Below are 24,752 nucleotides of genomic sequence, written 5' to 3'. Positions count from 1 at the left end.
ATCTAAACATAGAATTCAAAAAAAATACCGATCATTGTATAGAGCACTAAAAAATACTCCCTTTCTATGTTTAGTTTGTTCTACCTTGGATTATAACTGAAAATATCTTCAAAAAAACCTTCGTCCGCTATCAGCCGCGCGGTAATCTTTGCCCGCTTCAATTCTTAGATAACGAATAAGAGAGGTGCACATAGCTAAGCCGTGCTCGCGGGCAATAAATTTATGTTTACTTATCTTGTATATTTTAGTGGTATTTATCCAATGTTGACAAAATATGCACGGCGCTGACAAAATATGCGCGGCATTGATTATGACATCATTAAATATGTCAAAGTCAATTCAACGCCCGTTAATAATAATAATTCGTAGATAGTTCTTTTTATCTTGAAATTTAGAAATGCGAGAAAAAAAAGATCTAATTTAATATTTGTTTCCTATATCTAGATTATATTTACATTAGAATACGGTAAATTTTCATGAAAAATATTTCGCGATGGCGGTACGCCCAATCGCGCCCACGGGAAAGTTCCAATTTTTAATTATCGGGAAATCGGGGAAACCGGTTCACAACGTGGATAAAAAACGTACGGAATGAAACCTGACAAAAGGTTTTCAACCAGATTTATTCAGATAAAGCTATAAGAGGTTCATTACTTGTGGATTTTAAAACCTACATAAACAAAAACTAAAGTTGTTGGGAAGGAAAGAGTAAACGCAAGACAGAAGGTTTGTTTGTGTTGATCAGGTATGTTTTTATTCTATCCGAACTAATGTTAAAAAAGACCAAAGAGGTCCTGACTGACTTACAAACATCAATATATCAGATCTAACAAAATTAATAACGGCACTGTCATCATTGACAATTAATAAAACAAAAGATTTTCTGTCAAGAGTCTTGTAAACATTCCAACAACTTCCATCGAAATGATGTCTACCATTTTTAACACGGTCCAAGGATTGAGCCGAGAACGCTCGCAGACTGCTCGCAGACCGCTCGCAGAACGCCCGCGAACTCCTGTGCGGGTGAAAAATTTAATCTGTCGATCATTTTCTCAAACAAAGAGTACGCGAAGCGATTCTAGCTTTACGATGGCGCCTCAGATCATCAGTGGATAGTATTCAATTATCATTATCCTTTTATTTTCATTTCTAGAACTTTTGCAAAAAAAAGGAAAAATAGAAAAGTTGTATTTTTTACTGCAAAAAACTGATTTTTATCCCGCTTTTACGGGACTTCAGCTTAAGTGCTGGCGTGCAGCATAGGGTACAAAGTCCAAATATGTGTTTCACATAATTTTTGTATGAGGAGTTTGGTCAGTACAGTCAAGTATCAATATTTGAGGTATTACGAAAATTGCTACTTTTTGCCGTAATCGCTTTCGTTTTTAAGATAAGGTCTTAGCAAAGGGTACCCCGGGCATAGTTACGGGGCATTGAGAAAAAATCCTGACATACAATTTCAAAAAGATTCACGCTATCATATTCTACATTACAAAATACACCTGTTCTATGTTGGGTTTTTTTCTCGGTGTTTTGTAGGCTTAATTATCGTCTTGCAAAGTAAATAAAACCCCCTGGAAATCTTTAGGTTTTGATAAGCAAAATACTTACCATACTATTGTTTACTTTTCAGGTATTCATCCAATCAGAATTCACGCTCAGAAACTTTCAACCAATCAAAATTCAACCGTGACGCGGGAAATGATCCAATCAGAATCCTTAAGCTAAAGACTTACAGCCAATCAGAATTTGTTAGCGAGCAGTATTCATCCAATTGGAATCGCGTAACACGAAAGCAAAAGTGAAAGTAAAGGCGGAAATATATTCTTTTTTCGACGTGATTTGCATATATTAGAACAGAAAGAAACGCCAATTTGTCAAAGATTTGTTTAAAACCACCTTATTTTTTGTTGAGTATCGCCTAAATTTATCGAAAAAATACGCATTTCAACATTAATTTTAAAATCTCTTTTATTGTTTAGTATCCCCGGGGCTCAAGGGAAATAAGCGGGCGGAACCACCCTCATAGTTTAATACCGGGATTGAAAAAACCTGGAGAAAACCTTTTCCGTACATGTAATGTAGCTAAGGAATTTTAAAACACGGCATTTAAAGTGAAACAAGATGGCGGAGAAGTAGTGATTGGAGGTTTTTGTAATTAGACAGCATGACAAAGGTTTGTTATATTTTAGCATAACAAAGACAAACTCAGGAGGTAAGGTAAATTGCGTTTTGACTGCTTTTAACTGTTTTTCTAATAAAGAATATCTTCAAACTTGACTTCACTGTAGGTCTACACTGTCATTGTGAAATGTGGTTGGTTGGTGGTTGTCCTTGGTTGATATTTGATGAACAGTCTGCGAAGGAGCGCCGCAGTGAAGCAATCAGCAGTAGATTGATAAGACCAGTCAGGGCTTCCTTGGTCTTTTTTTAACATTCGGATAAATAAAAACATACCTGATCAACACAACCAAACATTCTGTCTTGCGTTTACTCTTTTCTTTTCGTACCTGTTTACTTTTTTCCTGCTAAATTGAACTTTACCGGAAATTACTAGTTTGATAACAATATATTGTCCGATTAAGTTCGTTCAGAGTTCAAATAGAGTTCTATTAGTTTGTAGATCTTAAATAACGCTGTTTGTTTTACAGGGCGGGTGCCAACTACTTCTGCCCACTCTGATGGTGCATTTGTGGTCTACCCCTGAGAACGAGTGGAGGTTAAGGTCTACGGAATTGAAATCGAACACATCGAACAGTTATTGAACACAATCAAACTTTACTGTGATTTCTCGGTTTGATAACTGTTCGATGCTGTTCGATAATCAAACTCGGGTAACTTAATGCATGTCCCAGAATTGCATTAATTTTTCCGCCCCAGTTCCAGTCCCTAAACCATAACAAACTATACATTTTTGGAAGCGTATTTGGATGTAGAATACCGTATTCGGTGTAACTTAAATTCTTTCTCAGTATAATTAGAGATATCTTAAGAAAACCTGATTATGACGCCATGATTGATGACGTCATAAATACAGAAAGTTGAATATCTCGAGAAATATAAATCAAAACTTTATGAAATTTGGACCAGTAATAAAGGACATTCAGATGTTTCAAAAAAATTTGAAAGTATTTCCCAAAATTAATGACGTCAGCAGAAATTGCAAGAATTCGACTTTTTGCGATAAAATGCTGACATCAGAAAATTTTCAAATTAAAAAAAAAAAATTCTCCTCCTCTTGATGAGTTCTATCATGTGTCCAAATTTCATAAAGCATTGAGTATTAGTTCTTGAGATATTCAACTTTTTTAAATTATGACGTCATAAATAATGACGTCACAATCACTTTTTCTTGAAAAAACTCAAATTCTGCTGAGAAAGAATTTAAGTTACACCGAATACGGTATTCTATATCAAAATAGGCTTCCAAAAATGTATAGTTTGTTGTGGTTTAGGGACTGGAACTGGGGCGGAAAAATTAATGCATTTTTTGGACATGCATTAAGTTACCCGAGAACAGCTATCATTCGATTAGTTCATTGAAATTCGATTAGTTCGATTTAGCCTGGAAATCCAGGCTCATATAACATAGTTCGGAAGGGGGTCACTACCCCCCCTACCCTAGAGCTACCCCCCCTACCCTAGGTTCTTCCCCCTTTTAAAATTTGATGCTACCCCCTCAAAATTTTAAAATCCTACCATAATTCTACCGGTGAAAAAGCAAGAACATTCAGTGTAAATAAGCAAATAATTAGGAAATCTGAATTTGGTGGTGTACGCTTTGATCAAAGGTAAAAGTGAACTTCTTTCAGACTGTGTAACCAGAACTGGTATATATACACTAAATTGAAAATAACTTTCTAATTTGGGAAAACACAAAAAAAACATACCACTGACATCTTACCCCCCCCCCCCTTTCTAGATGAACCCCCCCCTTTCTGAAAACTTCCCCCTTTCTAGAAAAAATTCTCTTACCCCCCCCTTTCTGAGATTTTCTGAACATCGCTACCCCCCCCCCTTTATAAAGGGGGGGGGGTGCGAACTATGTATAATCTTAGAAAAAACAAAAAATACCTCACCTCACAAAGTTCTAAGATTATAGAGCTTGGTGCAGGTAGATTAGTCTGACACTAACCTGATAACAACTGTAAACCTCTGAAGACGCTTGGAAATTATACATCTGAGGAAAATAGTCCTCCCGCGGAAAATTCTACAACAAGAATCTTGTTGTGTGCCAGAAGGTCGACAACTGATATGGCGACAACTTTGTTGTCATTCCTAGTCCTCTTAGACAAACGCGGTTTTTACAATTTTGAGATTGAATATTTTGTCAAATTGTTATGTTTTCACACATCCCTTTAGAGCTTCAGCATGGTGTGCAGAAAACAATCACAATCTGATCTCAGGTCATCTTACACAGAATTTTATAAACGGTCTGTGTGTAAACCCTTGTTGACAGACTCTCTGAGCTTTGGAAACCCAGGCAAACACGCATAATCAACTTACCATAAAAACTCTTTCACAAGCTCTAAAGACTTTCAAAACTACTAAAAACCGCATAAAAACATCAGCCAAATGTATATAGACTTCCAGTCAACAGCCATTTTGTTTCTAAATGAATATATGTTTTCATTTTCATTTGTTTTCCTTTTTTCTGCAGAGTCAGCCTTTTCCATAAATTATTATATATCTATAATTGTAGATTATTTTCAAGCACTGTAATGAAATTTGGTCTTCATGAAAGGCAGTTTTCTGTTAGAGTAGTCTTACTCAAAAAAAAGAAAGAAGTTTATTATTTCGCTTTCTCTCTAAAGATATTTCACATATATTTGTTAGCTATTTTTGTCCAATATCCTTGGGGGATGGACATTTTTAAAGGTTGGGGGATGCCAAGAAGGGGGGGGGGGTCATTTAAAAAGGGGAGGGATCAGACCCCTTTCCGCACTATGCACATGATGGTTAAGATATGGGTAACACCCAAGCGACTTAAAAGGAGGCATCAGTATATTTTTTATATTTTATGGTTTTTTATTTGTTTATTATTTAAATAATGTTGGTGTATAAAAATAGTTACAAGTACTAATAAAACAGACGTAATGACGGCTGCAAACTCCGTAATTGTCATTTTTGAATATCAAACCATTATGCAAACATCTTTATCGTGGTCAGCCTTTCTTAATTTTTTAATATAATATCTAATGTAAAATTTAAAAGAGTATATCCTAGTAAGTGCGAGCGCAAACGCAAACCAAATCGGGAAATCAAACCAACAAGATTGGAAAATCGAACCCAACTATCGCGATTAATCAGATTTATGCATACAAATGAAAAACTCTGATTTAAAAAAACTCCTTAACCAGAGTTTGATTACAACCAACATGACACTCAAATATTTACTATATAATAAATCAGGGGGGGTCGGTACTAAGTTGTGGAGGCCAGTGCCGGGTGGTGGTCTGATAAGGTAAGTAAAAAACAACTTAGTACATTGTACTAAGTGGTGGTCCTAATTGAAAAAAAAAAATTTTGCAACTTTGTATCAAGGGACTAAATGGTGGTCTCAATGCCAACTATGAGGCATCAAGTTAGTATCTGCCTGGTACTCAAAATCCTGAAAAATCACAAAAAATGTTCTTTTACTTTCTCTTGACTTATCCAATTTTTAAGAAAATACAAGAAAATGAGTTAAAGAGAAAGTCTCTTTGCTGTTTTCACAGCATGCTATCAGTGGTCACCATTTGTTTGATTTATTTTGTTTTTTCATTTTAGGTAAATTCTAATTATATAAGTGAATAATTATTTTCCAGCGAATTTATTTTTTGATGTGGATCAATTGTTGAATCTGTTTATTTCAGTAATTTTCATTTGGCTATAATTCGGTTTGCACTGATAGCTAGAGTACATACCCTTTAAATAACTGAAAAAACAGTTATTTATCAACTTATGCTTGACTAAAGTTTATGTTGATGATGTTTCAAATTAAAGATTAATTAATTTGTTTTTATTTGAAATTTTATTTCTTTTGATTTAAAAAAGATTGGCTTCAAAATGATAATTTGGCTTGACCTAACTTGACAGGAATTTTTACTGAGATATTGTTATTGAGAGTGGTACAGAGTGGTGCTGAGTGGTGTGGTACAGAGTGGTGTTGTAAAGTTTTTTAGAAAATTTAAAGGAGGTTTACCAGAAAGTACCATTACGAAGAAAAAAGGGTGGTATACCTATTTTAAGATGTAAATTCAACTTAGTACCAGGGTACTAAGTCGTGGTGGTCTCAGATAAATTTCAAAAAACAAAAAAGTACAACTTTTCGGCACTGGTCCAGTACCACAACTTGGTACCACCCCCCTGAATAAATGATAAAAAATTAAAATATTGAACAAAGTTTGCAAGAACATTAGATTCAAATCATTTTGATTATAGTTAAATTTAGCACTTTCTGGGTAGTATGTAGTTTAAAAGTGGGGCGTGGGATACATAAAACATTTATCTGCTGGGTGTTAACGGGTAAGAATTAGGGGGGGGGGTTGGTGGTTTTGAAAAATTTTCCAGGTAGTGTAGTATACTTTAAGGGTGGTGAATATGAAATTTAAAAATTTGTTACGAAGTTTATATTATACGTACTAGTAATAACATGGTTTAGAGGGTGATTTGGGATTAATAACCCCGAGGTTCATTGAAAACATTTCAAAATAGCCCGAACGCAGCGGGGCTATTACGGATTTATCGCCCCGCTCGTCCTTTACAAATCTAAGCTAAATGTAATCAACCATATAATTAACATACATACAATCTTTTAGTACACTTCCCCCCTGTTTGATAAATTTTCTATTATTCAATAGAGATCATTTCTCTTGTACATTTGAACTTTAAGTGCAGAAGCACGTAACTTTAAGTTATGTGCTGAATTATTGAAAGACAACTTTTAAATTTTATTCAATAGATAAATATAAGATATGGTACTATTGTAATACCCAAGGAAATACTTTCAGATGGTCACGAAGCTATCAAGAAGTATACAAAATAAACCATGGGTAATATTCTCACTAAAGGAAATTCATCCAGACACAACACAAATCGTATATCAAACTTAACCGAAATAGATCCTGTGGAACACTTGGATTCGGTTAATAATCTTGAGGAAATTCGTGTTCCTGACAAAACATCAAAACATAAATCCAAGTCAATATCTTTGTTTACATTTTCCAAAAGAAGTTTCATACGGAAGACGTCAAGTTTGCAGCCACAAAGTAATACTCAGAATATACCTTCAAATCCACTTGAACAGCTGCGTGTTGAAAATGCAAATTTGAAGGAAGAGATTCTACGAATTACGGATAGGAATTTGGAAGAACATCAAGCTCTGAATAGTGAGGTATACTGGTTTTATTTCTTGATGGTTCAAAGTGTTTTAACCACCTCTTTTCACCAATAAAAGCTTTTCCTGATTGCGTTTAAAACTTTAATTGAAATAATTGAATATTTTTTAACTTTAAATTGAATATGGGGGGGGGGGGGTTGTGGAAGATATAACATTTTTCAGAAATTTACTCCCCCGGACAGCAGGTCTAACCCCCCAGACAAGCATCAGTTGACCCCCCGGACATTCAAAATAACCCTTCAAACAGAGCAAAATTACTCCCAAATAGAGCAAGTTGACACCCCGGACAAGGCAAATTTTGTAGATTTTTCACTACCACCCGGAGACTATATCCTCCACCCTCCCCCAATCTAGGAACATTTTCTGGAAGAGCCCAATCAGTGTTAAATAGACTTTCAACTAGTTCCAAAAATCTAATACAGCTGACTGCAGTGGAAAAAAGCTGCTACTAAATTTTCTATGTATTAAAAGTGCACTAACTATTATTTTTCATTGTTCAATTTACAATAATACATATTATACCGTTGAAAAGACAATTTAAAAACACTTAATGAAAAATATTTTGTAGAAAATAAGAAAAAATTTCTGAAAATTGAAAGTGGAAATGAAAAATGAAAAAATATTAACTTTTTGTTTTCTTTTTATATTATATCAATCATTATTATCATATCAAATATTATAATAATCAAATTTTCTGTACATTTCATACACTCTTTTATTTCATCACGGGTATTTTTACTTTTTTGGGAAAAATCCTAAAATATTCTTACATCATTCTTAGGTTAGAGTTAAAATTCAAACTAGATTAAATATGTAGTACATACGTCCAAAGCATAAAACTGCATAGGTGGGCGATAATTGGTAATTTACAGTTAAATATGCTCTGAAATGGCATTTTTTAGGTTTAGTAGCTAATTCTTATTATCTATAGCATATTCTTATTTTTTTGGCCAATTTCATCATGAGTATTCTTATAAAGTATATCCTTATGATTTGTTCAGGTTCAACGGTTGAAAACAGAGAATAAAACATTAAATTCAGCCCTTCGGAAGCTGAGAGCTGATAAAGATCGTGCGTTAGCTACGGAAAAAGATGCAGTTGAAAGAGCTAATAATTTTGAACTTGGTAAGTGCCTTAAACTCTTTCTCTCACTTACACATTTTTTATAAGAACAAACTATATATTAAGAACAGACTATATATTAAGAACACAAAGGCTTTATTGGTGGCCAAAATATTAAGAACAAGTTAAGGACATTTTTTTCGAATTTTTTAGAAAAATACAATTTTGTATTTTATTAAAGATTGTGAATTCGTTCGAAAATTAGCTTCCAACTTTTCACTATCCTGGTCTGTAAAATACACACCTTTCCAAGCAAGTTGTTTCTTAAAATCAACAAGTAAATTCAGAAAATTCAAACATTGTGTTATAAAAGATGGTATATATGTTTACAGGTTCGACTGTCATTGTCTTCAAGGTCCCTACAGTCAAAGTTAGATTTGTTTATGATTTCCCATTATTTTTTCTGTTTTTTATTATAAGGCGAGACTAATTTGATCAATTGTTTTACGGGCCTTAGCGATCCAGAAATTATCGAAATAAAAATAAAATTGATTTTGTTAGTACATTTTTATTTGCATTGCTTTACAGTCTGGCAAATTTTCAAAATTTTGATAGTTTTTCCATGCTTTTGAGAGTTTTATGTTCATTTTTTCATTTCATCCATAAATTCGACCTTTTTGTCAATGCATAGTAGTTTTTGCTGCCTTTCTAGGAGATTTCGTAGGTGAAATTCTACTTTTATTTTTTCGCCAACCGACCCTCTATTTTTGGATATAGCTTGGCCCGTAAAACAACAACTTAAATTGGCCGCGCCTAACGAAGAACTCTGCTGCTGAAAATCATTAATTCATCTTTGTTATTTTCCAATGATTTTTCCTAATAGAAAAAGAGAAGTCTCAACGGCAGTTCAAAACATACAGAGAAGCCAAAGAGAACGAAATTCGTGATTTGTACAAGCAAATCCATGCTTTGCAAAACCAATCATTACCAACAAGGCGTGATCATGGCAACGAGGAATCCATCATTAATGACGCTCTCATGGAGTCTGGCGATTTCCGCCATACTAGGTATAAATGCTTAGCGTTGGCGTTTTTGAGCGTTTTTGAGCCTCATTGTTCTTATAAAACAAGAGTGTAGATTATAAACTAGCTGAAAGAATACCACCGACATAATCTTTATTTATTATCAGGCTGGTCAATGATTGGTTATTGGAGGGCCAATCAGGAGTCGGTGTTGAAAGTTTAGCCGGCCAGCAATTGGAAGAGAATAAACTCAAACAATTGGCTCAAAACTCAAAGAAATCAAAAGGTACACTTCAGTTTCTCTGATCCCTGTCAAAGTTCTCCATCGAACCAGTTTCAACAAAGTTTTCAAATAGTAAGTAAGTCTTTCTGCAACCGCAGTCGGAGGCGGATAGCTACCTATAGTAAAGAGGGGGGGGGGCGCCTTCGCCCCTGCATTACCATCACCATCCTTCGATCTAGGTCCGAGAGGAACCCTGCATTACTCCACTTACCCTTTGCATAAAATATAATACATAGATTTGAGATTTGGCAGTTTGAGCAAAAATGAAAATGAAAAACTGAATGACAAATGCATTGAGTTTAAAAGCGGAAGGGCTAGAGTAGAATCTCTAACCTTTTCCAGGCAAGAAAAAGTGAAGCCACTTATTTCCAATCCAGAACGCGCCTAGAACGCGTATGGATTGTATCCAGCGGTTTCTCTGTTTTTGAGGACTGCTTTTTTTAAAATCTAGCGATAGATATACTTTTATGATCTCCCAGGTCTAGCGCAAATAGGAAAGGGGATAGACTCCCTCACTCCCGGCTCCGCCGACAGCCACCAGATGATGTAAGAATACTTACTTACTTAGCGATAGATTTTACTTTCAACCGATGGCGTTTGTGTAAAAACCACGCACGGGTGTTCTGGATGGGAATTAAGTGGCTTCATTTCCCATCCTGGAGTCTCGAGTCTCGAGTCTAGCCCTTCGGGCTTTGTAGTCAATGGATAAATGGTGGTTTCAATTCGTAAAATATTATCAGGTACCCTAGAGTAGACTTAAGATTATCAATATCTGCTCACTAAGTGATTCACTCACTATAAGTTCTTTCGAATAACTTCCAATTCTTGAAAAATCTTTTCTTTTCATTTTATTTTAGAGGTTTCGCAAACCTTCAAAGCGGTGTTACAGTCAACGCAAGAAGCAGGATATGGGATTCCACTCACTAACGTGTATTCTGTCTTCGTCACGTCCACTACAGAAACTAAATCCATCGCTGATGCATTTATGGTTTGTACAATTTTAGCTACCTTACCGGCAAAGTTTTTAGTCGGCCCAAATTTTAGTCGGCCCAAAATTTAGTCATTTAGGGCCGACTAAGTTTTGGCCGATAAGGTACTTTATTTGGATAAAATTTCGCGGATTCGGTGTCATCCGAGAAATTAAGTCCCAATAATTTGGAAAGGCCTTATCCGCGAGAGATTTTTTAAGCAAAGCTTAAAAATAACAAATAAACTACTTTTAAAATCTTAACTGTCATCAAAGAAGCGCTAATAATGCGTATTTCAACAACCAACATGCATGATTTGGCAGTAAAAGGCACAAAATCGTGAAAATATTGTCATCCGCGAAGTAACGGGCACCAAACATTCGATTTTTTGACGTCACTTTAAGTTTCTTGTATTAAGGAAAAATGGAATTGACGTCAGAATATTTGAAAGCCGGTCTCCACTTTCGTGCGAAATGAGCGAAAGCTTTTACATCATAATTAATTTCTTCTAAAACAATTGAAATAGAACTCATTACTTACTAAGAAAAAGAAAATAAAACAAATATGCAATAAAAACTAAAACTTTCTAACGTTTTTGTAAGGTCGGTTGTAAGGTCGGTTGGAAAAAGAAGCAATATCATTGGTCGAAATTGATGTAGCGGTTGAAAAAAGTTGAACTTCCTTGAACTTTTATTGTTCGCACGAAACTTTTTAATGACGTAATCTTTTCTGCAGGCAAAAACGGTAGAGAAAAAAAGTTTTCGCTCACTTTTGCGTGAAAGTGGAGACCAGCCTTAACTCACCGAGAAACGGAATAATAAATGTTGGTTTTTGGTGAGGTACTCGCTAGCTCAAATAGAGAGGTTTTTCAAGTTGACTAACTTCCACCATTATGGAAGCAAACGTTCGGTTTGTGTAAAATTTGATCACTTCTACAGACTCAAACGTTTGCTTTCCTTAAGGTATATAACTTTGGTGGAAGCTGGAAAGCCTCTTAATATTTTTAGTACAGAGTTTGTACTTTTACTTACAGAGTTTGCAATTTTTTTTTTGTCTGGTAGACGGAGACCCGTCTTGTTGTTCTCACAAGGATTCTGTTGAAATATATTAAAGATTTCTTATCATTAAATACACCCCTGTCTCACAGCCCTACTGGATCTTTTTTCCTCAGGCGAAAATAAAAAATGTAGTGTTTCCGGAAACCGGCCGGGTGAAAAGAAATTATTTTCTGACCCGGCCGCAGACCTCGTTAAAGGGCTTTATTTAGGGCTTACTTCATACTGTTTGTACATAAAAGTTATCTTTAAAGTTCTATTTCAATGATCTTAAGTTATTAAAAATAGCAAAAAAAGTTTTTTTCCGGCCAACCGCATGAGAGCTTTTTCCCTTGACCCGCATTCCGGAAACACTACTTTTTTTTATTTTCGCCTCTGTGGGGATAAACATTCCTATTGAATTCCAGATGGGGATAGAAATTCTATTGTTCCAAGGTTAAAAAATCCAGTGGGGATGGTTTTGGAGTACAATTTTTAAACATTGAATTTCGAATGGGGATAAAATCAAAGTCGTTTTCCCAGTGGGTCTGAAATTCCAGGGTATTTTCCCGACGGGGACGAAAATTTTGCAAAGTTTTTCAGTGGAGCTGGGGTCCCAGTGGGTCTGTGACACATGGGTGTTTGAATAGAGTTAGATCTCTAGTTTTCAAGGTTTGGCTTTTTTCTTGCTTGTGGACAGACAGAGTTCTCTGAAAATATGTTTAGGAGGAAATAAAACACATTCATGGAAAAACACTATGTAATGTATGTAAAACAAGTCACAGCGAATAGACCTTATCGAAGTTTTTGATTTTTCTAAAAAAGCGATGCATTGTAGGATTGTTTTGAGTGTATTACAATAGAATTCCCGCGAGGAATTCCCAATAGATTTCTATTGTAATACACTCGAAACAATCCCACAATGCATCGCTTTTTTAGAAAAATCAAAAACTTCGATAAGGTCTATTGTCTACACCTGATTTTCAGATCCACAAACGACTTGATATATAATTGTATAGATTGACTTTGATAATGATAATAATCGATAGTTCAGCTCATCATTTCTTAAATCTTTTCTTTCTTCCACTTTTAGAATCAATGTGAACGTCTACAACTACAGTTGGAACCTGAAGGAAAACTGCTGACGTTAACATATTTTCTAACCCTTCCCCCAACGAAACTCGACAAGGTCAGTTGTCTGTCTGTCTGTCTGTCTATCTGTAATATTTTAGATTATACATGATGTGCACCACTTTATGCAATTTTTCTATTTTTTCCCAACCAATACGTCACTTTTTCGAGTGTTTATGTGACGTATTGGGTGGAACATTTAAAACATTTAAAAAATTCAGAAGACTCTCCCAGTGTTGCATATCATATAAAAAATGAAATAAAACAGCATCACAGGTTTGTGGAGACACATGGGCCTCTATGAACCGCTCGTACTTTTTACAATGATCTTTTTGAAATAGAGTTTTTTTCGCGGGCTCCCCCGGACTTTCCATTTTGTGTTGTATCCCTTGATTTCAGCATTCATTTTTTCGGCTTCCTTTTACACCATTCTTTGATTATTTGTCTTTCATTTTTGGTCAAATCCTCTGTCACTCGGTAAGGAAAGCCTTTTTCTTTCGTTAAACGAATACTCCACTTCTAACATGTTCTAACTGAACTTTGCATTTTGATAATTTTGGTGTAACTGGATTCCAGTCAAGTAGATTAGGGGAGAGGCTATCGCCATCTTGGAATTTTTCACTTTCGTTTTCAAAATTTATTAAAAGAACACCAAAACAATGAAATATATTCTAAAATCCTATCATAGTTTATAAAACCCGATTTGACTAAAATAAAAGATGAAAAAAACCTCCAAATTTGAAAAAAAAAAAATATTTTGAATTAGTCTATTGGTTATTTTCTCCAAAAACGAACTGGATCTGTTGGTTTGCTGCGTGCTCAAGCAAATTCATTTTATCTATCTAAAGATCCATTTCGATCTTTTGCTCAGACATACCTGTTATCCCTCAAACCTACCAATTCGTTCTCCTCTTTTACAGACGGAAGAGTTGACACAACAACATCATTTCTCAAAATCCAATGTCGTTATTGCAATTGTTGACGAAGCCACCTCATAGTAAGGAAATCTTTTAAGTACGCCCTTATTACACGAATATTACTAGTCATTTTATTAATATTAACACCGTATTAAAAATACCGTGTTGATCAAAACCCCTTAATTAAAACCAGCCATGGTGTCCTTGAAAAAGCAAATAAAATTCGTGTTAATTTTTGGCGTGTTAATTTCAAGGCCGTTGAATACTTGCCAAGTAATATTCATGTAATAAGGTAGTTATTAAAGTTTGACAAAAGGTTGAAGAGGAATCTTTAAACATTTTATATAAGGTAAAATATAAAGTGAAACCTTTAAATTTGTGCAACTTTTGGAAAGTGGATTGAATATGCTTTCTTTTGTTTTAACGCGGCATTTTTTCGAAATCTGGCCGTTTGTGGCCACATAGGTAATAAGGTCTTAGGGCTAGAGCTGTCTATTCATGATATACACCATTGCAATGTCTTCTGACATTACATCATGGACCCAACAGCTAATTGGTTGCAAATGACGTACGGACTGATTTCACGTCACTTACAATCAACCAGCTGTTGCGTCCGTATTACCGAGTTTATGTATTTGCACTTTTGAGGACGGTAGAGTGACTGAAGCGATTTGGAAAAACCCGCAATTCCGCCCCGCAAAATCGAGGACGGTAAAAGTGCTGATTTACCGTCGTCCTCAGCTGGTCAGGATCTACTCAAATTAGAACCTTACCGTCTCCGTCGCTGAAAAACACACATACATAAACTCGCTATTGCATCACGGAAGACATCAGAGAGAAGACATTGCAATGGTGCATGTCATGAATTGTAGTAGAGGGTGTTTATCTTCTGCTCGTAGAGTGCTCGATAAATAGAGTAAATAGAGTGTTACTATAATAAAGAGTTGACACAATATCTTTTTTTTTTCAAGTTTCCTTTATTATCCAGAACCACAGTTGACTGGTGAAATAAGCCTACTATATATGTGAAGAAATAAGAATTTCTGTCCAACTATATTCACTCAGGAGATTTGGGTGGCAGAGCAGCATATGCATTTCGTCCTTATTATATATACAAATTTACAGGATAAAAATTTTCAAATTAAATATACAGTTAAAAAGAAAATACGTGAATATAAGAACTCTTGTGTTCCTAAAATCTGAAAATAAAAATCTGAATTTATTAAAATAAAACAGAAAAGAAAAAGAAAAAAAGAAGAAGATTTGTTGACACAATATCTAAGTTTCAAACTCACTTTTTCACTGATGATTGTTGCCTGAGCACCATGAGTTTGAAATTGTGTCAACTCTTTATTATTCATGATATGAACAACTGCAATGTCTTCTGACATTAAATCATTGACTCAACAGCTGATTGGTTGCAAGTGACGTAAAATCAGTCAAAATGTCACTTTCAACTAATCAGCTGTCGGGTGGAATAGAAGACATTTCAATGGTGCATATCATGAATATCATGAATTGCAAAGACTACCCTTTTTTCTTTGATTTATTTCAGCTTTGCAGTCAGCTTGTCAACGATAACTGAAGCTTTATCCACCAATAAGATTTGTTTCATCTGTAGTGTCAACCAGCTTTCTACGTAAGCCCTCTTTTACTTTAGGTTTAGCTAGGTTTCACTCCAGATTTTTGATTTATCTTCCAGATTTTCTCCCTCATTTTCAGTCACCGATTGATGCGAGGTTCTGCTCCGGGATTTTTTGTTTCTTATTCTGTGGAAGTAGTTCTGTAAGATTAATATTTATTTTCAAGAAAAACAAAAACGAAAAGTACTATTTGTTAAGCTGGTCCACTTAGCTTTTTTTGGTCGCCGAACAATGCGCACGGCTCGATTATTGCATAAATTAAACAAATTAAGCCTTGTAAGATTAAAATTCATTTTCAATAAAAACAAAAACGAAAAGTACTATTTGTTAATAGCTATATAGTTGTCTATTATATATTTTTAAATATTACATAATACCAAATCTTTGGTGATGAAAAAATGTTAAAACTTTTTTTGTATGGCGTGATTTTTTCTTCAGGCAAAAAAAGGTTAAGAAAAAAACTGTCGCCCATTTCGTGTGAAAGTGGAGACCGGACTTTTAAGACAGGATTGACATATCAAACAATTTGTAAACAATCTAATAAACTAATCCTTTATATATTTTTTAGGGAGGTGACGACGTTAATCGAGAAAGACTTACATGCAGCCTCTCAGGTACGTCAATAGCGAGTTTATGTCATAAATTTATAAAGCCCAAAGGGTTAGATAGAGTTCTTTTGCTGAAAAGTGTGCCGAGGTTAGGTAGGAAATCCTACCTAAGTCACGTGACATTACAATAGAATTTCAGCACTTGACCAATCAGAAGCTTCGCGGGTTTTCGAAAACAATAGCAGCAATATTTTTTGCAATATTCACTTTTTTTTTGCTTGGAAGGGCTTAAAGCACGCCATCTATTTATAAATCTATGGTTATGTAGCCGAGATTAATCGAAGAGGACGGTATAAAGCAAAATTTGACAGGTCCCCAAAATCGCCATCCACTTTGCTCGACGACGATAAAAACACCAAAAAACCGTCGTCTGTTTAGGTGAGCAAAGGCGATATACCGGGTGGTCCAAAAAAAGAAATGTCAGTCAAAAGTCATTTAAAATCAGCTTACGCACACGAACATTTTACACCCCATCTCTCCTTATACGCAGAGAACAATAGAAGTGCCGTCATTCAAACAATATACATTTCTAAACCCCCTCTTGCCCTTACATGCGTACGTGATATGGATTGCCCTTACATTAGCGTACCACTTTAGAGACTTTAAAAAAAGAACGATCTAAATTTTGGTTGGCCGGGATCAAGAAACTGCCTACATGGTCTACATAAAGTTCAATGTGTCTAAATGTACAACAATGTTACTATCGTTTTGCGTCGACTTTACTTACTGTTGCCCTCGAGATCCTCTGATATATAAACACGCTAATTATCAATGAAGGGATAAAAAGTTGCATAATCAATATTGATTTTGGAACCTCCTCAATCGTTATTCATTTTTAAGACTTGAACACTTGGCCATAAAAACCACTAAGTGCCACCCTAGCGCCACAGTCGCAGCCTTAGGAATTAGGAGTATGTTCCTGGAACAAACGAGTAACCCCCACACCCGGCCGGTGGTGATCCCTCCCTGGCGGTTTTCGTGGGTAGGGTCCTTTTCGAAGAATTGCAATCATAACAGTTAACCTAACCCGTGAGGTCTGTATATCCTTTATATATGTCACTTTATAAATTCACTCAATTTACGGAACCAGTTACATTATTTTGGTGGTTAGAACCGAGTTTGGGACAGAATTTTCGAAAAATATTTTAGGTCTTCCCGTTAGGATATCGCGACAAATGGGGTTTCCATGTTTTGACGTCAAAGAATCGAACGTCAGAAAAGACGGGGGTAAACGTTCGAAAATATGTCAAAAAGAAGACAAGAAAAATAATTTGTGATTTTTCCTAAGTAACAACGCTTATTTATTCATTTTTCATACTTCTTTGATGAAAGAAGTATATATTTTTGAAAAGTAAAATACTTCGTCTATCATTTACTCTTTTTTTGAGCTCTTTACTCCAAGGATTTCTCATTTTGTCAGCCGTTGAACTTCAGTGCTTTTTCGAACAAAGTTCTTAAATCCTCCTGTGTTTCAGGGTTCGTAGAAAATCGTGGGCATTTCTTTATCTTGCTAAGGTCAATCTTTCTTTGAAATGCTATCTTAGACCTTTCCAAAAATGTATAACAAATACAAAGTTTCAGGTCTGCGATGTGGTGATTTTTCACTTTGAAAAACAGAGACATTTTTCCTTGAATTCCCCTAATGTTTGTTTACATGTCAGGGAAAACCCGCATTTAACAAAAGCAAAAAATTTGGAGGTCAAAACATTCGAAAAGTATAATCAAAGGGCTTTCCAAATATGTATAATGTTATGGGGTTTCCTTTTGAAAAATGTGGTGATTTTCGAACAAGAAGAGATGGCATAATAAAACCTTTTCTAAAATCTAGATTTTGACGTAAAGAACATAGGAAATTTTGGCATGAGTAGTTAGTTTTTAATTTTATAAAAAGTTCAAAGCATTTAAAAATCCAAAACATATTTTACATTGATCAACAAAAGTAAATTAAACATCGAGCTGGGTTTGATTTTCAAACTAGCAGCCTAATTTTCAAATATTCTTAGTCTTACTGGATGAAGAACTTCGAAAGAAAAATCCCTTTTTCGCACAAATGGCCGACAGTTGTTTCTAGCTATCTACTCATTCTTTCTTGCCATTTTTCATCTCCAAATTAAATAAAAACTTACTGGTCATCCTTGGGAGTTTTTGATATCCAAAATTGAATCACCATTTGATAAGAATAAATTTTAGATAAATAAAGGCTGCCTTCGAAGGCAAGAAAGTCTACTGTGAAAACTGAAGCAAACAAAGCATTCCATTTCTATAGATACATACCTCTTTCAATCGAATCTCAATTTAATTAATTTTACAACTTTCCTTCATTCTCAAGTTTTATTTTTAAGAATGAGAGTAATAATTAAAGCACGATAAGGTTTTATTTTTTGAAAAGCCAAAGTCTCAAATGAAACTTTTTGTTTTGATTTTGATTGCAACATTTTCGAATCTTTCGAATGTGTGACGCAATTTGATTGGTACAAAATAGAACGCTCGCGAAAAAACAATGCAATGACTTCTTCTCTGAGATGACAAAAATCGCAACACCAATTTCGCGCGATAGGATTTAGCCGCGTCTCTTGGCCATCGCTCCTTAATTAACTGTATATAACAGGCGTACAAATGTATATAAGATATCATTTGACGTATTTCCTGCAAAGATTCTATTTAGGTTATATGGACGTTGGGAACATTAGATAAATGTTGGAAGAACGTTGTGTGTCAGCTGGGAGGGCTTCAAGGTCTTTCATCACCATCACCTTAAAGGAATTATACTCGTTATATACACCCGACTCGTCTGACACTGATGTCAGCAAAATTTTAATAAAAGAGTCCTTTCAAATTAGTAAATAAAAGGAAGAAAAAAATCTTGCTCCACTTTTTTCTTTATTCATTACAAAAGATTCTATTTATTTCAATCTGCTGAATCAACATACATTATAACTATGTAAAAGGTCAATGGCTTTAACGCATTCTCCTACACAACATTTTTCAAACAAAAGAAAGTATTTTGAATCCACCCACGCCGGCACAAATTTTGACAAATTTCTTTCTTAAGTCAGCATTAATTAGCTCTAGATTAGACGACCGACTTTCTCCCCTGTCTATTCTAATTGTCTGAGTAGTCAGAAAGAAGGCACAGAGTTGGTAGTTAAAACATTTGCTTGGAAAAGATTGAAAGAAGTCATTGCATTGACGTCAAAAGAGGGCGATGCATTAGCGAGATTATGTATGTAGAATTCTCTACGGCTACGGATAAAGTGGCGAGGGAAATGGCGAGTAAGGCAAGTAATGGCGGGTGAAAGCAAGTTCGATATTTGACGTACGGCATTATGACGACTTTGCTTATACGGTGTTTTGGTGTTTTTCCCGTACAGAGCAAAGTAGACAACGACATGTCGCCTTTGTTGACGACCCGTACAGGCAGCCCCGCAACCGTAGCCGTAGAATACCTCCGATGCATAATCTCGCTATTGATTTTAGACAGCCCATTTTATGCCTACTCAAACAATTAGAATAGGCAGGGCAAAAAGTGGGCAGTCTAAACTACTTTAGGCGTAGAAACTTTCGCGAGCAGAAACTTTCGCGATTTTCGCGAATTTTGGCCCTTTTCGCGAAAGTAAATGTCTTTAAAAATTCTAGGAAGGGCCATTCGCGAAAGTTTATACTCGCGAAAAATTCTTGACAAAATAGAAAATCTGTAAAACTTCAAACTTTGAATAAAATGTAACTTTTTTGGCCCTTTTTAGCCTGCTAAAATACTTATAGGTCAAAAGACAAATATTTCAAGCCAATCCAGGAAGTATTTGCCCCACTAAGCCATTTTTTCATGTGAAAATTCTCAATTTTACGTCTTGATTCGCGAAGGTTTATGCTCGCGAAAAATATTTTTCCGTTAAATTCGCGAAAGTAAATGTCGTGAATTTCGCGATTTTTCGTCCTCGCGAAAGTTTCTGCTCGCGAAAGTTTGTACGCCTAAAGTAGAGCTTAGAGTGGGCTGCCAATTTTCTTTATTATAAAGTATAATATTCTTAATTTCAACTGGTCTACTATTATTTTAAAGGTCCATTTTATACACAGTGAAGGACAAACAGAAAATTTGATTTCTTCTTGTTACGAAAGAATGGCTAATGTCTGCAAGTTGGTGAGTGTTTTTTTTTCCCGCCTTTTTCATAGGATTCGTGTTTTTACATGATATTTTTCTAAGTCATTGCAAAAATCAACTTTTTTCTGCTGGTTGGGCACTCATTTACGAATTAAATTTTACAAAAGCAAAAACAATGGAAAAGAGCTCTTGAATTCCCCAAGTCAATTGAATGATGACAACGTCTTTCCTGAAGGGAAATGTGCACAGATGTGTGCATTTTTCCACTTTAGATTAAATAAAACATGGCATGTTATAGATCGACGAATCTTACGAAATAGGCTAATACTCGTAGTAGTGGGGTCATAATACCGGTAGTACTTCAAAGAGCCATAACTATTGAAGCCTTTTTTTTGACAAATTATTTTCTCGCCTCTTCCAAATTGTTACTTCAATTTTCGATTACTTGAATTTTTTTACAGTTGAGTCCAGTCTATCTAAAGGCCGGTCTCCACTTTCGTGCGACACGAGCTAGAGTGTGAAAATAGTGGAGCGAAACACAGATATCTTATATAAAACATTAGATAGAGCTACTCTGTATCTCCCATACAAATGTAGATGAGGCAAAAATAATCTGCCATCTTTGCTGAAAGTGGACCACGAGAAACCTTGGGTTGAAACTAGTCTAGTGTTTTATATAAGATATCAGGACTTGAGAATATATTTTCCAGAACCGCTGTTTGAAATGTCCTCATTAATATTTAGGTCTCGCTGACCAAAAACAGTTCTACTTCCTCTAAGACAGACGCCTTCTGCTCTGCAGAGTCCGATCATAATCTTTCTCCTCATCCATGTAACAACTTCTCCGTAGGGCTTCCCCTGTTTGTTAGCCATCATATCCGCCAAGCGTGTAATAAACTTTGTGCATTCTCTCCCCATGCCACCAGTGGCCGAGAAAACTAGTGGGGTAAAAGAAACATGTTCAATTTCAAGCACCTGTTGATTGTAAGCTCTCTTCTTTTCACGTTCATTCGCCTCAAAACATTTCCTGAGGTCCTGGCTAACATGTCGTTTTGCTAATGGGTTAAACACCCTTAATGTCAAAGAATGCAATTTGACCTGTTTGCCAGAAGCCTCTAGCACGAACATCAAGGCGGGCTTCATCTCCAGCAATTGCGCTCACTTCGTGAAGGTCCTTCCCAGTCAGAGGTTGCAATGGTGGTTTAGTGAAGACATCTTTACACACCGTTTTGAGCATCAGTGCGATTATGTTCCTGAGCTCATTGTGCCGCAATGACACAAAACCCCCTTTTTTGCAGGACAAAGCATGCTGGAGATCAAAATGGCTACCACATTCACAAGTTGATGGAAGTCTTTTTAGTTGGTAGCTATAGCGAATCCTGATCAGATCCCAGAAGAGCTCTTGTTGAGGCCATAGCCTTCATCAGAAAGAGAGGGAGGAGTGTGAGCCAACTGGATGCTCCTTTTTCACATGCCAACTCATTTAGTTTTAGTTGAGTGGTATCCATTCCTTCCCTTAGTGTTCTAAGAGCATCATTCTGGGCCTTGGATTTCGCTGATTTCATTTTGCGTTTGATTTCCTTTGTGTCATGGTCCTGGTTTAGGGGTATTGCCTGACTGACGATGTTCTCTGTCAAGTGACCTGTTAACTTCTTAGAATTCTCATATTCACCTTTTGCCATTTCAGAAAAAATGGGGATACCCAAGCCACCAAGCTTTGGTGGAAGGGCCATCAACCTCCGCAGATTTTCAGAGCAGTTGATTCCATTTGTAATGGCAGGAATAAATTCTGAAGTTATTACATGGTCAAGCCTTTTAATTTGTTCCTCAACATCTGGGAGGGTGCGCATACTGTAGCTGATTTTGTGTTTAAAACCGGCTACGAATGCAGCATATGCAGCTTGAGGCTCTGTGTGTGCGATCTTGTTTAGCACTTTGATTTCAAAAATCCAATCGTCCACTTTTTCTTTCATATAAGACTTCCTAAAAGATACCTTGCCAAGAGCTGCTCCCAGATGTCTTTGACCTTCAGATGTTATTTTTACCCCTGTACCATAGAAAATCTCCTTTGCTAATGGGATCAAGTTATCTTTTGTGATGATCCAGGTTTTACTGGCATTTGGATGGTATCCAAATTTAGGACCAATTTCACAAAGCTTATCCCACCAGCGTTTGAGACCCCTCAACTTGCCAGCAGCCATGATGTCGTCTGCATATGCGGCACTTTTTGTTGATAGGTGTTCTTTGTTGGAGAATTCTACTAGCATGAGTAACATGGGTATCGTTGCAATTGCATAGGTAGCCATGGTCACAGGGTCACCCTGTGTGGTGCCTTCTCTTGATTTTATTTCACCTCCTCCAGCAACAAATAGGCGTGAGTCAGCGATTTACCGAATTAAAGGCATTACTTGCATCTACCAGCAATACAGCTCCAGTGGTCTCTTCCTTCTCAAAAATATCCTTCATGGCATGGACAAGCGCTTCACACCCTGCCTCTTGGCCTGCACATACTTGAAGCGACCCTACTGAAATCATTAGTTCGTCTTTAGTGATTGCAGTAATTGATTTACCGATGATCCGGCGAAGTACTTTACCGATCCTGATAGGCCTCAGGCCAGGGTTTTTGTCTAGTGGAATCAGTCTACAAGCGAGGAAGCTTTCCAAAAGCTGAATCCTCTATGGAACAACACAGTTTCCTACTCATGTGTGCTATTGCGGTGCAAAGGTCATCACTACTCTTGCCGAAACTCTTTGATGTAAGAATTCTTCTCCAACCTACAGCATCTAGTCCTGAGGGTCCTGATCCACCCTTTGTTTTGGTAGCAGCCGTTCTTATTGAATCAGATGTTATTGATTCATAGCGGACATGGTGCACTTTCAAAGGGATATCTGGAAGGGACATAGATGGATCTATGTCTGCAGGTGGAGGGTGCTTTTCTCTAAGGAGATTAAGAGTTTTTGAATCAAGAGGGAGCATACCGTTTTGCATATTTTCAGAAAGGAGTTTCAGTGCTGAGTTTATTTCTCCTTTACTGATGAAATTTCTAAATGCTTTAGAGATTTCTGCAATAGGCGTTTTGTTTCTTTTGAATGATAATTGCTGCTGAATAGTTTCAACTTCGTGCACTAATTCCTCAATTTCCCCATTTTTCCAAAGGACCAAACGCCTTTCAAGTGCTGTTGTGTGGTCCCTGGCTTTAGATGTCTTAGAGGGTTTTTGAAGAAGTAGGCCTGGCATTATCATTAAAGCTTTTAGCGAGATTGACTTCATGGGTGAATTATTATTCCATTCAGACACCATTCTTGTCATTTCATCAATAAAATCTTTCCCTGCCTTTCCTGATGGTACGAGAAAAAGATTTTTTTTCCAATGCACAACCTTTTCGTAAGCTTTGGAGACTAATTTTTCATAAACATTTGAATCATATCTTCCCCATACATATTTAGGTAGTGCTTCAGCCTCGTCAGGGATAGTAGCTTCTGGTATTTCAGTTACATTAACCTGTGGGCTGTTGGGAATATTGTCTGATGATTTCCCTTGTTGGCATTGCCCAAGCTGCTTTTTTCCTGAGATGAAGCTAAAGCACTGACCTTTTTGCATTTGTGTTTCAGGAAATATTTTTTAATTTTGTATTTCTGTTAACATTTGTCACATTGTAAATTTGAATCTTGACTTACATTCTGACTTTCATTTTCTCCAATCATGGTTTTTGTGCCTCGTGTGTTGCTGGTTGTGAGTAGCACGTTTTCACTTGGTTTGGTCAAGGCCCAATTTCTCCTACCTCTCCCTCACCAAGAAGTGCTAATTCATATCAAAGTTGCTTCCGTCCAGTAAAATATATCAATTCTATAAGCTTATACACTCTTTTGGTGGTTATATATTTGATATTTCCAGATCAGGATACTTGATTTGTCCGGTTTACGAAGTTACGCCCGCCATCTTGTTCGTAGTACCTGTTTACGTCATATAAGATATCTGTGGAGCGAAACTGGTTTGATCTGTTTTGCTTTGTAATGTCTTCTTTTTTGACGTTTCGAATTTTTGACGCTGAAGGCCGGACGCGCGAAATGGGCGACAGTTTTTTTCTTACCTTTTTTGCCTGAAGAAAAGATTACGTCATAAAAAGCTTTCGCTCGAACAAATAAAAAGTTGAAGGATTTCTGCTTTTTTCATCCGTTACGTCAATTTCTACCAATGGAATTGCTTCATTTTTCAACCGACCAATGACCTTACAAAAACGTCAAAAAGTTTTTGCTCATGTTGCGCGAAAGTGGAGACCGGCCTTTACAGTGTGTTTCGTTGGAACCGTTTCATTTCGGAACGATAAAAAACCGTTACTTCTGAACATAGTTTAAAGGGTTATATTTCTTTTTTATCTAGTTCCACGACAAGCAGATCATCCAGCAAGATTTGATCAGCTCCAACGATACTTCGAACACTTTAACCAAAGTATCACACGATGTCTTCAAAAGTTGGGACATGTTAGGTAGGTTCACTGATCTCAAACTACTTGACTGGATCGGGCTTCTCGTATAAAGGAAGCTTGTCCAGGATTAGAGCTTACTAATCCGCCATCTTGTTTTCAATTCTGCGATTCGAATGT

At 36.1% G+C, this 24,752-nt stretch overlaps 1 protein-coding gene across 3 annotated transcripts in view; it reads left to right on the top strand.

The window, feature by feature from the left end:
- The first annotated feature begins 6,941 nt into the window (after positions 1–6,941).
- The window catches only part of LOC136820430 (nephrocystin-3-like), a 90,597-nt gene continuing 72,786 nt past the window's right edge, over positions 6,942–24,752 (top strand). For all 3 annotated transcript variants that reach the window (XM_067076614.1, XM_067076620.1, XM_067076628.1), the window contains exons 1-11: positions 6,942–7,375; positions 8,383–8,506; positions 9,327–9,510; positions 9,633–9,751; positions 10,606–10,736; positions 12,844–12,939; positions 13,802–13,878; positions 15,354–15,437; positions 16,010–16,055; positions 20,107–20,187; positions 24,530–24,635. In XM_067076614.1, the coding sequence (XP_066932715.1) occupies positions 7,031–7,375; positions 8,383–8,506; positions 9,327–9,510; positions 9,633–9,751; positions 10,606–10,736; positions 12,844–12,939; positions 13,802–13,878; positions 15,354–15,437; positions 16,010–16,055; positions 20,107–20,187; positions 24,530–24,635 (1,393 nt within the window). In that variant the 5' untranslated portion in view covers positions 6,942–7,030. The remainder of the gene's footprint in view (positions 7,376–8,382; positions 8,507–9,326; positions 9,511–9,632; positions 9,752–10,605; positions 10,737–12,843; positions 12,940–13,801; positions 13,879–15,353; positions 15,438–16,009; positions 16,056–20,106; positions 20,188–24,529; positions 24,636–24,752) is intronic.

The sequence above is a fragment of the Clytia hemisphaerica genome, unplaced genomic scaffold, assembly GCF_902728285.1.
Source record: "Clytia hemisphaerica strain Z4C2 unplaced genomic scaffold, Clytia hemisphaerica genome assembly, whole genome shotgun sequence".
Lineage (NCBI taxonomy): Eukaryota > Metazoa > Cnidaria > Hydrozoa > Leptothecata > Clytiidae > Clytia > Clytia hemisphaerica.
This window is presented reverse-complemented; position numbering and strand designations above follow the sequence as displayed.